This window comes from Tasmannia lanceolata, unplaced genomic scaffold (assembly GCF_043159265.1).
Source record: "Tasmannia lanceolata isolate RefF3 unplaced genomic scaffold, GAP_Taslan_0.1 ptg000003l, whole genome shotgun sequence".
NCBI classification, from domain to species: domain Eukaryota; kingdom Viridiplantae; phylum Streptophyta; class Magnoliopsida; order Canellales; family Winteraceae; genus Tasmannia; species Tasmannia lanceolata.
In genome coordinates this window covers 13911311-13928504 of record NW_027518680.1, presented here as the reverse complement: position 1 = coordinate 13928504, position 17194 = coordinate 13911311, and the positions used below count along the sequence as shown (strand labels likewise).

The window sequence follows — 17194 nt, the reverse complement described above, 5'->3', positions numbered from 1 at the left end:
TCTGTTTTATAAACCTTAAACTTTTCCAACACTTCATCTTTATGACTAAGTAAATATACATAGCAAAATTTAGAAAAATCATCTATAAAAGTAACAAAATACTTTTTACCTCCCTTGGTAGGAACACTATGTATATCGCATACATCGCTATGTACAAGGTCTAACAGATTAGAAGTTCTATCTACTGAGGGAAATGGTTTAGTTATTAATTTAGTTTGCATACATATTTTGAATTTATCTACTAAATCAATTTCACATTTTGGAATTAAATCTAACTTAACCATATCATGCATTTTCCTAGTATTAACATGTCCTAAACGATTATGCCATAAAGATAAAGAGTCAACAACATAAGCAAAGACATTCACTTTATTGATATTGAGTTTAAACATCCCTTCATACATATATCCCTTTCCAACAAAGGTACCCCCCTTAGAAAGAATGAATTTGTCAGATTCAAATACGAGCTTGAAGCCATTCTTGTTAAGAATGCTTCCAGAAACTAAATTCTTTCGCACTTCAGGTACATGAAAGACATCGGTAAGAGTGAGGCGCTTGCCGGATGTAAATTCCAGTTCTACTTTGCCTCTTCCTTTGACTTCTGCCGTCGATGAATTGCCCATGTAAAGGACACTTCCATCTTCAACCGTTTCATAGGTCGAAAACAGATTCCTGTCTTTGCAGACATGCCTCGTCGCACCCGAGTCAATCCACCAATCATTGCCATCTTCAAGAATATTTGCTTCTGAAATCATGGCCACAAACTTGTTGTTGTCTGTTGGTGTTCCCGACTTCTTATCTTTAAGAAGTCGACATTCACTCTTGTAGTGGCCTGGTTTGCCACAATTGAAACAAGCACCCTTCCTTTTCTTATTCTTATTATTCTTCTTGTCAGGGTGTTTGTTTCTCTTCCGATTGCCTTTCCCTTGTTGGTTTGGTTTATTGACATTTTCCACCAAGTGTATCTTAGAGGAAGAATTCTCATGATCATCTTTATGATCTCTAATCCTTGACTCTTCCTCAATCCTGAGGCATAGAGCCAAGTCATCAAGAGAAATCTCATCTTTCTTGTGTTTAAGACTTTTTCTAAATTCTTTCCAACTTGGCGGAAGTTTGTCAATAATCGACGGAATTATAAAGGAATCATCAAGTAAAATGCCTTGCAAATGAATTTGACTCACCATGTGTTGGATTTCATGCAGTTGATCAATAACAGGTCTATCATCTACCATGCGATAATTCAGGAAACGACTCACAGAGAATTTTTTGCTGCTAGCATCCTCCGCCATGTACTTCGCTTCGAGTGCTTTCCAAATCTCACTTGCCGATCCCATTCCCTGATATATGTCGAACAAAGTATCCGACATAGCATTGAGGATGTGCCCTTTGCAGATGTAATCATCTTGTTCCCATTTCATTCTTGCACGAGCCTGCGCTAATGTCTCATTTTCAACTGTTGTCGGTCTTGGGGATGTGAGAACTCGAACTACTTTGAGCGACGTAAGGATGAAGTGCAACTTCTTCTGCCATCGCTTGAAATTCCCTTTGTCAAATCGCTCAAGTTTGACAAAGTCTTGGGACATTTGACGGATTGAGTACAACGCCATTGAAGCAAAGATAAATCTGTCTTAGTATTGTTAGAGAAATAATTCTGTATCTGTTGGAAAGAAAAAGCAGTAACCAGTTTGCTTCAAGGCGCGAAATCGCTTTCCTTAAGACAGATTTCGCCCCCACTAGAAGTGTGCAAAGGGGATCCGCGAACTGCCTCCAAGATACAATGAAGCCAGTAGGAATGTCCTACTAATTTGACGACGCTATGCACAAGCGGAGTCAAATCCGAAATGCCCTTAGAATCTTACAAGCCTGAGAGAATCAGTCTAATTTCTGTTACTGCAGTATAACAGTAATTAGATAAACAATAAGAAAATAGTTTAGTAAAACGAATTTTGGTGGGAGCAAGAAAGAGAGTATAATGCACTAGAAGTCTTAAGAATTTATCCAGAAATGGGTAAATTCGATTGTACTTTGAAATGGTTGGGTTCTGCAACTTTTATAGAGCCTCTGGTGTCTTTTCAGTGTGAAAAGCACCCCTGTATAGAGTCTTTCCAGATCGGTTTGAATTCTGGCCGTTAGATCGCGCCCATACGCGATTCAACGAACCAGATCAATCCTAGAGAGTCTGTTGGGATATTTAAATTCCCGTCCTCCCATCTAACCGTTAGATGATCCATCTATGGTACAGATCGCACCCCTTAGATCCTTGACCGTTGGGAAGGGACACAACCCAATGGATCGCACCCACTGACCGTTGGAGCACTGGGCCCGCTGGGCCGACCGTTGTGCTCGAATCAAAGCCCAACCCAATCGAACTATTCGACACTGGGCTTGATGGGCCTTTGAACTATTCGGCCCACCCACTAGACCGATCCACAATCGTCTAGATCCAACGGTCCAGATCAGATCTGGAAAAATTAAAGGCTCCAATCGCTCCTCGCTACGATGCGGCGTGCGAAGTGCAAAGTGCGCCTAAAAAAGCGCCAATAAAGCGCCACTATGCGCCCTATAGCCCATTGCGTGCGTGTGCGCGTGCGCGTGCGCGAACGGTGCGTTGCACCGTCCCGCGGGTCCAACCATGGGTTCAACCCAATGTGCAATCAAACAAGTAATAGAAAAGTGTAGTGCTTTATAAGCCCTTCTCTTTCTTTTCTCTCATCCGATTTGGGACTATCTTTTCAACTACATTACACTATTCTCTTTCTCTTGCAAAAAGCAACTATTTCCAAAGAAAAGTTTTTCTTTTTCCAAAACACACTTAAAGAAAATATTTTCCAAAAATTGTTTTGACCAAAAACACTTGATTTTGAAAAATCTTTAACAAGTATTACCATGCTCCGAACCCAAATCGGTTCGCACCATGATTGATCTTCTTAGAGGGAAGATCAACCTCTTGGCCCACTTCGAGAGAAGGGCCCGTCCTGCTTTGTGTGCAAAGACATAATTTCTAAGACATTCTTCATTCCTTTGAAAAAGATTTACATGTTATTTATAGAAAACCCCAATGACCACTTCCTCTAAAACTCCTTCCCAGGCCCATCTAGACAACCCTTATCTCTAAGACTATCCACACCAACAACTAAACTAAAGAGATAATTCCACAAAATATAAAGCAATTTATTCTATCCCAACTGGGACCCATGCAGGCACGTAACCTTCCACCCGCCATGAAATCAATCTTGTCCTCAAGTTTGGAGATTAAGCGCCGGTCAATTGGTAAAAAATGGGATCACGCATAGGACTTTCTAAAATTCTTCTTTTCTCTTCTTTTCTCTCGTTCCCTTTCTTCTCTTTGTATTGCAATTAATCACCATTTCACATGTCAATATCAATGGTTGAGGCAGCTTCATTTTCAAACCGGTCTATTCTTACCATTCATCAAAGCTCATTCGTTGTGTTTTTTTTTTTTTTTCAATGATTTGGATGTAGATGCACGATGGTTGTGTGGATGAGGATCTTCTTAATGGTGTCGGATTGGTTGAGAGGAATGACAGATTTTCCGATGATGACCTTTTGTCATAATTGCCAAGACTGATAATCATCATTTTTTTTTCTTGAATGGTAGCAAATTTCATTTCAAAAAAGATGACCAAGTAAGTCATCCTAGTAATAATCATCGATGTCTTTCTTTTGTGGCTTTGTCGCTTTTTCTTCTATTTGATTTCTTTCTCTCTTCTTCTTTTTTCCTCTTTTTCTGTTTCGTCTTTTCTTTCTCATTGTGCAAGCGTTCTTGATGGTGCTCTTGTTGAACTCTTCACTTTGACTCTACAGACACGGAGGTTCTTCTAACTTAACACCAAGCGACAATACCATCTTTTTTATGATGTTTCCCTCTATCCCAAGTGATGTGAGATGATGTTTCCCTCTATCCCTCATCTCACATCACTTGGTAACATTCCTTCTCGTTGAACTCTTACTTTATGGCTAGATGATGTTTCCCTCTATCCCATTGTAGAAAAAGCTTGGTCTATCCAGGTAAAAGGAAATCCCATGTATGGGCTCACCACATGTATAGGCTCACCAGCAAACTGAAGGAAGTCAAATATCTTATAAAGGCTTGGAATAGGGAGATTTCGGGTGCATAGACATAAAGGCCCCTGCGATCAGAAAAGAGCTGGATCAAATTCATGTGGATCTAGCCTCCAATCCCTCATGCTCCCTTCTAATTGAGAAAGAAAGAACCCTCAGTGAAAACCTCTTAAATGCTCTCAGGATGGAGGAAAGCATGCTGAAGCAAAAATCGAGAATCAGTTGGATTCAGCTGGGTGATTCAAACTCTAAATTTTTTCACTCGGCCATGAAATCTAGACTGAACCGAAATTTCAATCATTGCTCTAAAGCAGGATGACGGTTCCCTTTGCTCTGAACCTCAGGAGTTTTCCAAAATCATTGTAATACACTTCCAAAATCTCTTAAATAAGAATTTCCAACGCTCCCTGGACCCCCATGATCCAAAAAGAAAGTTATCCCTGCTAGAAGCTGAAACCCTTACCCGCCCTGTGTCCTTCGAAGAAATTGAACAAGCTGTGCTCAAAGCAGATAGATAAAAAGCCCCTGGCCCTGACGGCTTCAACGCTGCTTTCTTTCAAGCGTTTGGTACCTAATAAAATCTGATTTTGCATCCGCCATTCAGAACTTTTTCACCAAAGGCAAACTGCTGGATGAGGTAAACTCAACCTTTATCTCGTTAATTCCCAAGGGCCCAAATGCCTCAGCTCCTTCTCAATTTAGGACTATCTCCCTTTGCAACTTCACTTATAAGACAATCACCAAAATAACAGCCTCTAGACTTAAATCTGTCATAGGGAAGCTAACCAACCCCTCCCAATCTGCCTTCATCAAGGGAAGGCAGATCCAGGAGAACATTCTGCTCACTCACGACCTATTGCATAATTTCCATCTTCAGTCCTCTACTCCCTCCCTTTGCCTCAAGGTGGAGTTAGGTAAAAGCTTTCGACTGTATTAGTAGACAGGCGCTTATTTCTTTCATGATAAAGCAAGGTTTTAATGAGACCAGGATTGGATGGATCCACCAATGCATATCCAGCCCCTCTTTCTCTATCCTCGTTAATGGCACTCCTCAAGGTTTATTTAAATCTTCAAACGGTCTCAGGCAAGGAGACCCTCTTTCCCCCCTTATTTTGTATTGTCATGGAAATTTTTCTCAATCCTCATTGAGAAAACTCTGGAAAAAGGCAGCATCCCTTCAGCATTCTCCCAAGGTGAAACCTCGATATCTCACTTACTTTTCGCGGACAATCTGATGATTTTCTCGAATGCAAGTTTAAAAAATACAAATGCGATTTGCAAATGTCTAAAAATGTTAGAGAAAACTACAGGCCTTGTTGCAATATGGAAAAGTGCGATATCTTTTTTGCAGGTATTTCCCAGCGCTTAAAGAACCAACTTATTCACAAGCTTGGAGTCAAAGAAGGCAAACTCCCAATCAAATATTTGGGGTTACCTCTGTTCACTTCGAAGTTAACCAAAGAAGACAGCCAACCTCTTATTGCAAAAATCAGGAAGAGAATCTGTTGTTGGTCAGCTTCATCTCTCTCATTTGCTGGCAGATTAGAGCTTATCAAATCCATCCTCAACTCCTACCAAGTATTCTGGTCTGCAGCGTTCAATATTCCAGCCGGCATTCTCAACGCAATCGAAAAAAAATTCAGAGACTTTCTCTGGGGTAGCTCTGAAGAGTCAAAAAGAATCCACACTGTTCACTGGGACGACATCTGCCGTCCCAAACAAGAGGGTGGCCTGGGGCTAAGGAAACTTACTGATGTAAACAAAGCTTTCCAGCTTAAACTTCTCTGGTCTGTCCTAGAAGCCAACGCATCTCTCTGGGCCTCATGGTTTGCCTCCAAGTATATCAAAAACAAGAATTTCTGGACCCTAAAGATGCCTGCAAAGCCTTCCTGGGCTGTTAGAAGCATTTTCAGAGCCCGAGATTTTGCCATTAACCATACATGCTATCTGATCGGAGATGAGACCAAAATCGAGCTGTGGAATCACCCATGGCACCCACGCGGACCTCTGTCAGATATTATTTCCAAGAGACGCTATAATTATACTCTATTCAATCTCAAAAGCTCTCAGCTCCACAATCCTAGTGGTTGGAACCCGATCATGGATAAACCATCTCTCAGGGAAGAAGAAAGTATATTAATGGAAACAATTTTCAACTCCAAACCAAAAAATTTGCCCATTTGGAAACCCAACGCCTCTGGAAAATTTACTACAACTAGCGCCTGGAATGAGATTAGAAAAAAGCATCCTAAGCCCCCATGGATCTCCTCTATCTGGTTCAAGGGCTTCATCCCGAGGCAAGCCATAGTCAGCTGGAAAGCATTGCAATACAGAATTAGCACCAAAGATAAGATCCCATCTCTACACCTTCCGCTTGATCTGACTTGTACTCTCTGCAAATCAGCAAGGGAAACCACAGACCATCTTTTGTTCAAATGCAGTTTCTCAGCTTGGATCTGGAGGTCTCTCCTCTGGAGAGTTGGACACAGAAGAAGGCCGAAAAATTCTCTTTTAGAGGAAGAGCAGTGGATCCGTTCTCACTACAGAGGCAACTGTCAGATGGCTACTGCTATAAGACTCTCTTTTCAATCGGCAATTTACAATATTTGGCGGGAAAGAAACTCCAGAGTGTTTGAAAATAGCACCCGCCACAAGTCCAAAATTCTTAATCAGATCTTGTTAGAGGTAAAAACAAAATTAGCTCACCTCCCTTGCAAAACAATGGAAAATGAAAAGAACCACAAAGCTGCAGCAAATTTTGGATTCATGCTCATCCCAAAGGAAATCAGTCAAAAATTCTGCACTTGGGAGAAGCCTGAAGCTGGTGAGTAAAAGATCAACTCTGATGCTTCTATGGAAAATGATGGTGCGGGGCTTGGAGGAGTCATCAGGGATTCAGAAGGAGAGATTGTCGTTCTATTTTCTACAGAAGCCCCCAAGGAAGATATCTTCATGCTAGAGCTGGAAGCTATCTACAAGGGCATTCAGCTTGCGTCGAGCCGTGGATATGATAGAATCTGGCTTGAATCAGATTCCCTTGTTGCTGTCCAAATCATCTCAGATCAAGTGGAGCCTCCTTGGAAATCTGTAAAAATTCTTCAGCAAATTAAAGAGAAAATCTCTTCTTTCAGCTCTTGGAAGATTTCTCATATCTGGAGGGAGGCAAACTCAGCTGCTGACTACCTTTCTAAGAGATCCTGCCCATTGAAAGGAGTGGACCTACCCCCCACGATTGCTACTCCGGAACTTCTTGCCATTATTCGTGATGATTGTGAAGGGAAGAAATACATCAGACTATAGTCTGAGAGTTCTTTTTTCAGCTGTTTCTCTTATCTTCTATCTCCTGTTGTGCCTCTGTTGCCTTAGGGGGGGCGGCCCCTTTTGTAATCATCTTTTATCATTTTAATATATCTGGTCAGGGTCCTGCCTAACCCCAGCTTACCCATCAAAAAAAAAAAAAAATACCATCTTTTTGAACTTGGTATTCATAGAAGCTAGATGCCTTTTGATCTCTCTTATAATCTCCTCCCACTGATCCATTGCCTTTTCTGATTTGCTCCTAAACGGGGTCGGATCGTGCTACTCTTGATACTAATTGTTACGAACCCAAATCGGTACGCAACGTGATGGATCTTCTTGGAAGGAAGATCAGCCTCTTGACCCACGTTGAGGGAAGGGCTAGTCATCCTTTGTGCTCAAAGACACAATTTCAAGGATAGATTTCTTCATTCCTATGAAAAGGACTACTTACGTGTTATTTATAGAAAAATCTCCTTGACCCATTTCTAAAACTCCTACCTGAGCCAATCTAGATCATCCTTATCTCTAAGAATCCTATCCATACCAACAACTAGAGAGTTAATTCCACAAAATATAAACTAATTTATTCTACCCTAAGTGGGACCCATCTAGGCACGTAACACACCATACCACAGAATTATGGAGGATTCTCTGTATCAGAATGTTTCCTCTGTGTTGCCATTTGAGAGAGAGATTGAGATCAAAAGCTAGATTGGTTTGTGAAAAATATTTAACAATAATTACCCTTAAATGGCAATAAATATAACAAATACTGGTACAATGTAGGATATAGTTACACTCCCTATCCATCGCGCCGGGAGTACAATTTAAATTCAAATTGCTTCGGCTCTTGAATTGAATGTTGAAAGGCAAACCCACATCATGCACGAATGGAAGAAATTCTACAATCACAGTCTGTTCTCTTTTAACTTCTATACATACAAAAATAGGATCAGATCTCCATAAATACAGCAGAGACATGCACATGTGTAATTTAAGCATTGCATGCCGTGTATTTAAGAAAATCTTCCACTGGAACTCGTCCTTCTGGGCAATACCGACTCGTTGAGCTTCAAAAACATGCATTTTTAGGCAATGCCAGGAGTTAACGACACAAAAGAATAAACACAAGCAGGCTCCCTAACATCCATATCGAGAAACCATACTCTACAGTAGATGAAGTTTGGGACAAATTAGAATTATTGGTGCTGATATTGTTCCTGCGCAGATGAAAGAAAATAATTTAACAAAAAACTAAATACTTAGAAAGAAACAATAATGCATGCAAACAATGCATTGACACTCTCGGGTCCTGTTTGTTTTGGACTTTGAGAACCGATTGTGAGTCCAAAACTGATTGTTGAACTCAATATTAAGCAAATATTAAGGCCTTGTTCGTTTAAGATTAGGCCAACAGATTGTGAGTCCAAAACCAATTATTGGACTCAAATCTATGGTTAATTTTGGGTCCAATTATTGGTTTTGGACTCGCAATCGGTTGGCATAATCTCAAATGAACAGTGCCTAAACGTAAATTTGAGTACAATAATCAGCTTTGGGCTCACAGTCAGTTCTCGAAATCCAAAACAAACAGGGCTCATTGATTGCAATAGCCAAGATGGTTTAGACATTGAGTCTTAGTATTATATAGTGTGCACAGGATCATTTCTCATAAAAGTAAATGTAAATACTACTTGGATCATGAACATACCCGGATGTCAGGTATAGGCAGGTATCATAGCCTGCATACACAGTTGGGGAACCATAGAATACAAGTCAATTAGAAAAGAATTTCAAACAGAATACATGAAATACACACATTGGTTACAAAAGAAGGTCAGGTTACAAAAAATAAAAATTTTCCATCCAGCTCAATAATTTATGAGTTTGCAGTCAATCCCATTTTCTCCTTTTGGCAGCAAGCTAAATTTAAGGAAATTGGATCCTAGGTAGTACTAGAATATTATTAGGTGGCCTAATATATATATATATATATATATATATATATATATAAGACACTTAGAATATTGTTAGGTGGCCTAAAAATATCTATGATAAGAGACATCTTATTGATGAAAACTAAAGAAAATAGGCTGAGGTTACTTACTTGGGTTCTTAGTGGTTTTTACACCGGCACCTCCAAAGCTGCAAGCAATATCAGAAGCTCCATTCTGTTTGAAATAACTATTGAATGCATATGAAGCATGGGATTGCAAAGTATCTGGCTGATAACAAGCCTGGCTAGGCTGAATAGCAGAACAATCTACGTTTCCGGGCCCACAAGCCCAATCCAAGGCATTCTGCAAGTCCAATTCTGAAGCAGTAGGTGAAGCGATGCACCAAGTTCCATTTGAACTTGTAATATTTGCCTTTGTAGTCATGTCTACAACCCCTCTCCCACTAAAATCCAAATTATAAACACTAGTTTGGTCAGGGTAAAACAACCCCCAATTCCTCTCAGATTCCAGCCCGGGCTTTCTGTTCTCGTTGAACAATGAAAAAATATACACATCAATCTCTTCTCCGGGTTTCGCTGGAGTTCCTGTATTGTTGAGGACATGGCGGATCAGATTGGTGTTATACGTTTCAGCATTATCAGGATTTGCGGCTGTCTCCTTTGCCGACCCCTTGGAAGGCCAGCCCGTCTCCGTAACCATGATTTTGATGGTTCTGAAATTTAAAGCCATCAATGCAAAATACAGAGCATCTATCTGAGCATCGAAGATATTTTTGTAAATCAAGCCAGTGTTTGGATCAATAACTTCCAATGAGGAGGATGAAAATAGAGCATAATCTAGAGAAACATTAGTGGGGGAGTTTCTATAAGCATAGTAAGGATAAAGATCAACCATGAATGGAGATTGATTTTCTGCAAGAAATTCCAACATGGGCCTTAAGAAGGACGCAAAGCTGCTATTAAAAGCCCCGGCAGACGGTGGAAATGATCGAGACAAGATGCCAAGTGAATGGGTACTAGAGACTTTGATCTTCTTATGTAGCCCAACTTTCCTGAGGGCAGTGTTGACATTTTGCATGGTGGGGACCACAAGGGAGGAAACATTAGGTGGGCTTTCGGTGACTTCAGCACCAACAGTTATGTATGTAATTTTTGTTGCAGGATAGTAGGGTAGGATGTTTTTCATCCATGAATCTACATTTGATTGGTATTGGGAGAAGGGCAATAAGTCTGAGTTAGGAACCCCTATCATGAGTTCTATACCGGTGTTGGCAAAGGCCTTCAGAACTTGAATGTTGGAGTCATAGATTCTTATGTATTTGATGGAATGGAGTTGAACCAGTTGAGCGACTTTATCAGGGGTTGGAAGGTCATCAGCATTTCGTCCATAGCAGATTCCAATAGTGCTTCCTCTGCAGAGCTCTGTTATGCGGAGTCCATAATTCAAGATATGGTCAAAACTGTCAAGGTTGATTCAAATTCATTGAAGAACAACAAAACACAACACGGAGAAAGAAATAGAACAAAATAAAAATGCAAAAAACAAAAATCAGTACTCTTATTATTGTAATGAAATAAAACTACAAGATAACAAGTAATAGTTTAGAAGATATCAGAAAAGGGAATTAACAAGTAATAGTTTAGAAGATATCAGAAAAGGGAATTATGTTAAGAAGTGCATAATCATTGCAATTAAAGGGCTGAAAAGTACATTATATGATGGGATTTCACTACAACAGGAAAATTTTCCCAGAAAATGATTTTTTTATGAAGAGAAACACTAAACCTACTGCACAACAGTCAATCGTTCAAAATACACATACACTAAGGAGAAGCTGGAAGTGCAGAGTTTTTCTCTTTTCCATTTTCCCTTTTTCTTTCAGCCATTTTATGCCCAATGTGTTAGTTTGATTTATTTGATGAGTGATTTGGGATCAAGAGATATCAAGGAGTGTTGCTTAGAAAGAAAGTTCTTACTTCAGGATCAATATGTAAAGAAAAAGCCTGCCCAGCCAGCTAAACAGCTATCAGCTCGCATGAGGCATGCATAAACAAGCATGGAAAAAAGACCGGCTACCAGAGCCCACTGTGGGCAAGAGGCAGCATCACCTCCATGATGCTATTGTTGTTCTGTATAATATGCCCATGGTGGTGAAATGTGCTCCGCTATTCACTCCCAAATTGAAAACATAATTCTCTCCACAAGTGAAGATGAAAACCTCAATTTTCAGAAGCATAAATTTCAGAAATTGCTAGCCCCGCGATATATTTATGTCCGGTCTGTTCTGAGGAAGTTTCAACATTGTCTCTACTTAACAAGAGTGATTCTGATGATTTGTATTCTGTGATGGGTGACGAGGATTTTGGGGTCTAGTGGGCCAAACTGTGTAGGTGCCATAGTGGGCTTTCTCGGGTCCGGTTGGGATGGCTAACGCTGGTGAAGCGGAAGTTAGGGCTGCTCATCAGGGTTTAAAAAGCTCAAGTAGAGATCTCTTGGACAAGACGATTGTGGCAGGTGACTCATTGCACGTCATTCGGTGGTTGAAAGGCGTTTCTATACCTCCTTGACGTTTTGCTCACCTTTTTTATGAGATCCAAGACAAAATTGGAGACTCTTCTATCATTTTCAAGCATATCAGGAGATCGGCAAACGATGTGGCAGATCGCCTTGCTCGGCAAGGAGTAGGGCGGGAGAGTTTGGTTTTGTTTGATTTCCTTCCCCCCAAAATTGTTCATTCTGTTATTTTTCTTCTTGGTTTTGATTCTTTCTTATGTAATTTGGAGTTTCGACCATCTCGGTCTTCTCCTTTTCTTTAATGAAATTTTCACCATTAAAAAAACAGATATTAACAACAAGAAAGAGTTACCTTAAGGCCAAACTGTGATATTACCAAAGCCGACTCTAGGTGGAAGCGGTGCAACAGCCAAAGATCCACAAGGGATGATGTTACGAGCTCAACCCTTTCCCCATACTCGATGTGCCACATCACTAGTCCAGATGTCAATAAAGTTATTGGTTAGTCAAAGTAGTTAGAACATGGATAAGTCCTCTATCCCCATAATGTTAGTGGTAGGTAGTTATTGCTATCTTTGCTAGCTTTTAGGCTTATTTTGGTTATGAGAATAACTTGTATAAAGTAGGAACATTGTAGAGAAAGAAGTTTTTATGAATGGATTTTCTCTCTGTTAGCACTGTCTAACTTTTTAGAGGTATTGGTTTCCCTCGAAGCAAACCAAACACTTACTTCTTCGTGGTCATTCTTTCTTTCTTATATTTTCCAACTCAAAATAGGGAAGGGAAAGGAGAAAACACCACAGAAAGATATCCATCTTTTACATAATTGGCCTAATACGCGATCTGTTACGCTTACACATAACAAATTGGTATCAGAGCCGGGCATGGCAGACCAACGCCTAAATCGATTGGAATCTGAGATGGGAAGTTTGAAGGCGGATCAAGAGTGCAACTTCAAGGAGGTGATGCAACTCGATCAAATCACAGACAGTCTTGACCAAGGTGAATTTTTCAACAATCAACAGCGAAGAGGTGTAGGACGATCCAATGGAGGCCAAACCCATGGCACGACGATGGGGTCCACAGGAACTTTACCTTCCCCGGATGGTGAAATTAGACTTCCCCAAGTTTAATGGAGAAGAAGATCCGACTGGTTGGGTTTGCATAGCCGAGCAGTTTTTTGACTTCCATCAAACACCCGAGGAGGAGCGTGTCCCTCTTGCTTCTTTCAGCTTGGAAGGTAATGCTCAGTTGTGGTATCAATTAATGAAGGAGGAAGGCGAGATCGTTACCTGGAAAGATTTTAAAAAGGGTCTCAGCACGAGATAGGCCCTATTGAATTCCAGGACTTCTTTGGAGATTTAACGAAGCTGCAACAGACTGCGTTGGTGAAGAATTATCAGACCCTGTTTGAGCGATTGTTGATACGTGCTGGCCGCTTGACACCCGAGCAACAAGTTGGGTACTTTGTAAGCGGACTTAAGGAGAACACCAAGGATGATGCGCAAGCTTGCAAGCCGACAACACTAAACTGCCACAAGCTCACACAATCAATACATTCAACGTATGACGGAGCTTGAGGTGAGGAAGCTGGTGCCCAACCAACCTTTGAGTCCCGGGCCAAAAACTATGCCTATCAAGAAGATGAGTCCGGAGGAACTTAAAGAAAAGAGAGAAAAAGGACATTGTTTTAACTGTAATGAAAAATTTAGTCCAGGATAGATGCAAAAAATTATTATTGAAGGTAGGTGGTCTGAAGCAGAAGATGATGAGGTAGCCAACGAGGAGGAGAACAAGGAGGTTATGTGAAGCTACCCTTGAGGACAAAGGTCTTTTCTAGGGGGAAGGAATGTTACGTGCTCAACCCTTTCACCATACTCGATGTGCCACATCACTAGTCCAGATGTCAATAAAGTTGTTGGTTAGTCAAAGTAGAGGACAAGGGTCTTTTCTAGGGGAAGGAATGTTACATGCTCAACCCTTTCACCATACTTGACTCGATGGCCACATCACTAGTCCAGATGTCAATAAAGTTGTTGGTTAGTCAAAGTAGTTTGAACATGGATAAGTCATCTATCCCATAATGTTAGTGGTAGGTAGTTATTGCTATCTCTTTGCTAGTTTTTAGGCTTATTTCAGTTATGAGAATATCTTGTATAAAGTAGGAGAGGAATGCTAGACTCACAGGAGCCCTTGCAAAAAATCAGGGAAAGGGCGCCCTCATTGGTCAAAACTCCTTTATGGCAGTTATGTGGCAGTTATGACCCTGATTTTCTGCGCCATCCTAAATTGGTTTTGACCAACGAGGGTGCCCTTTCCCTATTTTTTTGGAAGGGCTCCTGTGACTCTAGCATTCCTCAAAGTAGGAACATTGTAGAGCAAGAAGTTTTTATGAATGGATTTTCTCTCTGTTAGCGCCGTCTAACTTTTTGGAGGTACTGGTTTCCCTCGAAGCAAACCAAAACCTTACTTCTTTATGGTCATTCTTTCTTTCTTATATTTTCCAACTCAAAATAGTGAAGGGAAAGGGGAAAACACCATAGAAAGATATCTATCTTTCAGATATTCGGCCTAATACGCGATCCGTTCTGCTTGCATGTAACAGACAACCATAAAGTTTTGTGTTTAACAAGTAGTATTGGGGAAGGAGATCCAAGTATGCAAAGACAAGGTTGCCAGAGCGGGAATCGAAGACTCCCAGGAAAGAATCCTGCTCAAAGGTTGCCAGAGTGGGAATCGAAAGCGGGAATCGAAGGCTCCCAGGGAAGAATCCTGCTTCCTTGTGCAAAGACACGCCATCTAACTCAAGTCAAGGATGATGGACTAAGTAAAGATCATAAAGTACAATCTGCCAAAGCATTCGTGTGGCAAAAATGGAAAGGCATGGTGAGGTTACCACATTCTTTCAATTTATGCATGTTAAGGGTTCCTGGTTTTTTTTTTTTAATGGTAAAAAATTCAGTATAGAAAGGGGACCGAGTTAAGGATTCCTTATTATAGTCACATTTAGATGATTAAAAGAGATCAATTATTACTTGGATATTTTAATAAGTTGCATCTTCTAACATACGAGGCTAGTTTCAACTCCTGCCACTCCATGTTCTTATAAGTTTCTCATACCATTGGAACCACTAGAGAGCTTCTCCTTCTATGTGAAATGAAGATAGAGGGACTTTCATTTCTTCAATACCTTGAACTAATAGGACCGGAAAAATTGCCCAGCGCAGTAAGTCCACCGCATTGGGTTTTTTTTTTATCCATCATATTTGGGAAATTCCAACCAAATAAACTTCGTCTAGAAGATCTGCCCGAAGAACGTGATATGGACCATTCGTTGTCATCCGGTTCTAGATGTAGAAAAACCCCTTCGCTGCCTGAATTTTCCATCTTCTACAGCTTTCTGCCTGTCTTCCCATCACCTTGAAAACTATCTCCATCAAGTCTTTCATAGATGCTTCTAATTTTTCTACTCTTTCTTATATTTTCAATCTGGTCTGGGCCTTTTTTGGCATACCTAGATCGAATGACTCTGATACTAAGGGCATGTTGGCTAGTACCATGATTTTTTTTTTTTTTATGATAAACTAGTGTCTAGAGGGCGAAGCCTGGCGCAAAGGTAAGGTTGCTCCATTGTGACCTGGTAGTTACATGTTCGAGTCACGGAAACAGCCTCTCTCCAAAGCAGGGGTAAGGCTGCGTACATCTAGCCCTCCCCAGACCCCGCAATGGCGGGAGCCTCGTGCACTGGCCCCCCTCTTTTACGATAAACTAGTGTCTCCAAGTGGTGAAGTGGCTAAAAATCAGGAAACTAGTGTCTCAAGTGGCTAATAGGATCGAATTTTTCCTGATTTTCAGCCACTTCTCACCCTCATTATAATCGTGCCCTCTCAAATCTCTCCTTCTCCCACCCACCCCGCATGTCTCTCTACTCAGGCCAGACATGGCCTGAGTAGAACAAACAAAGTGGTTGTTTGGGTTAGTTAGTCCCTCTTATACAAGAGCATAAAAATTGGTTGAAACTAATCTGCATTTCCCATAAAAGCTAAGACCCACCCTATATATTTACACAACAACCCAACTTCTACCACAGCTAGTACCTAACAATCACAATCAACAGAAATAGAGTGAACTATGAAATAAATTATCGATTATCAAACTTCACAAAAAGTAAGGTAAAAAAAAAAAAAAGGAAGGAGATTTTGTGATTCGACCGACCTGCAAATAACGAGAAAAGTAGTAGTGGAATCACAGAGAGAAACCCTAATCTTTCCATTGCCCTAACAAGATAAACCCCCTTTCTTTATTCGATTCTTCCAAAAAATTCTCTTCTCAGTTCTCTCCTGTAAGAACTGAAAAGAAACAAAAATGTACGGAGATTTCGAGTGGATTTCAAAGGGATTATGAAATGGAATGTAATGAAGAATTTGGATTCCGTAACTGCGTATCTGTGTCCAAGAAGCAGACATACCAACGGTAAAGAAATAGGTGATTGTTTGGAATGGGGTCTGTTCTCTTTTGGCCTGTTTTTTAATACAATTTTAAAAAGGTCTTTTCAATCGTTTGAAATTGAAAATGAGTGATGACTCTTCTAAAAAGACCCAAAAGATTGAGATAATTTTAAAGGCGATGATAAATTCGCACCCTCTGTAGGATAACTCGCACCCCTTGTAAAGGAGAGGGGGGTGGGTGTTATGTGGCAGACTTTAACGCTTTTTTCCGCCCCTTTTGATCACCGGGAACACCCTCTGTCAGTGTTTGTGGCAATCAAGGCCATTGAATTCTTCTGACAAAAGTACAACAGCTCCTTTTCAGTCATTGATACACTAATAGGGGATGTTCCTGGTGATCAAAAGGGGCAGATATATCATTTCCCTTTTTTTATCGTCAATTTATGTTACTATGGTGCAAATTATCCTACAGGGGGTGCGAATTTATCATTGCTTTTTAAAATTTCCACTTGTTTTTATAAGGGATCGTTTTCTCTTTTTTTTTCTTTTTTATTTTTTCGCTCTTCTATGTCACTATTGTGATTGATGATTTGATCATGGGGTTGTTTTGAAGGTGGGTAATGACTAATTATGAGATTTATTTTGTGGAGAGTTTTGATGACATGTTATGTTTGGGCCCATCTATAACATCAACATGATCTATGATCAATACAGAGTTTGGGCCCATCTATGACATCAACATGTTCTAAGGATCAGTGCAGAGTTTTGGCCCATCTATGAGATTTATTTTGTGGAGAGTTCCAATGGCATGTAGTGTTTGAGCCCGCCCCTATGACATCAACATTATCTATTCAGAGTTTGGGGCCTTTGGGCCCATCTATGACATCAACA

At 40.5% G+C, this 17194-nt stretch overlaps 2 protein-coding genes across 4 annotated transcripts; one reads left to right on the top strand and one right to left on the bottom strand.

The window, feature by feature from the left end:
- Window positions 1-6936: 6936 nt before the first annotated feature.
- LOC143865715 (uncharacterized) lies at window positions 6937-7383 on the top strand. The gene has a single exon (XM_077375890.1). It carries the CDS (start codon window positions 6937-6939, stop codon window positions 7381-7383), a length of 447 nt encoding a protein of 148 aa, XP_077232005.1.
- Window positions 7384-8123: 740 nt separating this feature from the next.
- On the bottom strand, window positions 8124-16389 carry LOC143861402 (O-Glycosyl hydrolases family 17 protein). Of its 3 annotated transcripts, none has more exons than XM_077372336.1 (4): window positions 16071-16387; window positions 9491-10800; window positions 9095-9125; window positions 8124-8603 (listed from the first exon to the last, which is right to left on the bottom strand). In XM_077372336.1, the coding sequence occupies exons 2-4, from the start codon at window positions 10590-10592 to the stop codon at window positions 8489-8491; spliced, it is 1248 nt and encodes a 415-aa protein (XP_077228451.1). In that variant the 5' UTR covers window positions 10593-10800; window positions 16071-16387; the 3' UTR covers window positions 8124-8488. The 3 variants fall into 3 exon arrangements, with proteins under 3 accessions (XP_077228451.1, XP_077228441.1, XP_077228446.1); XM_077372326.1 differs by having other exon boundaries at window positions 9491-10762; window positions 16071-16386; XM_077372331.1 differs by lacking the exon at window positions 9095-9125 and having other exon boundaries at window positions 9491-10762; window positions 16071-16389.
- Window positions 16390-17194: the final 805 nt, after the last annotated feature.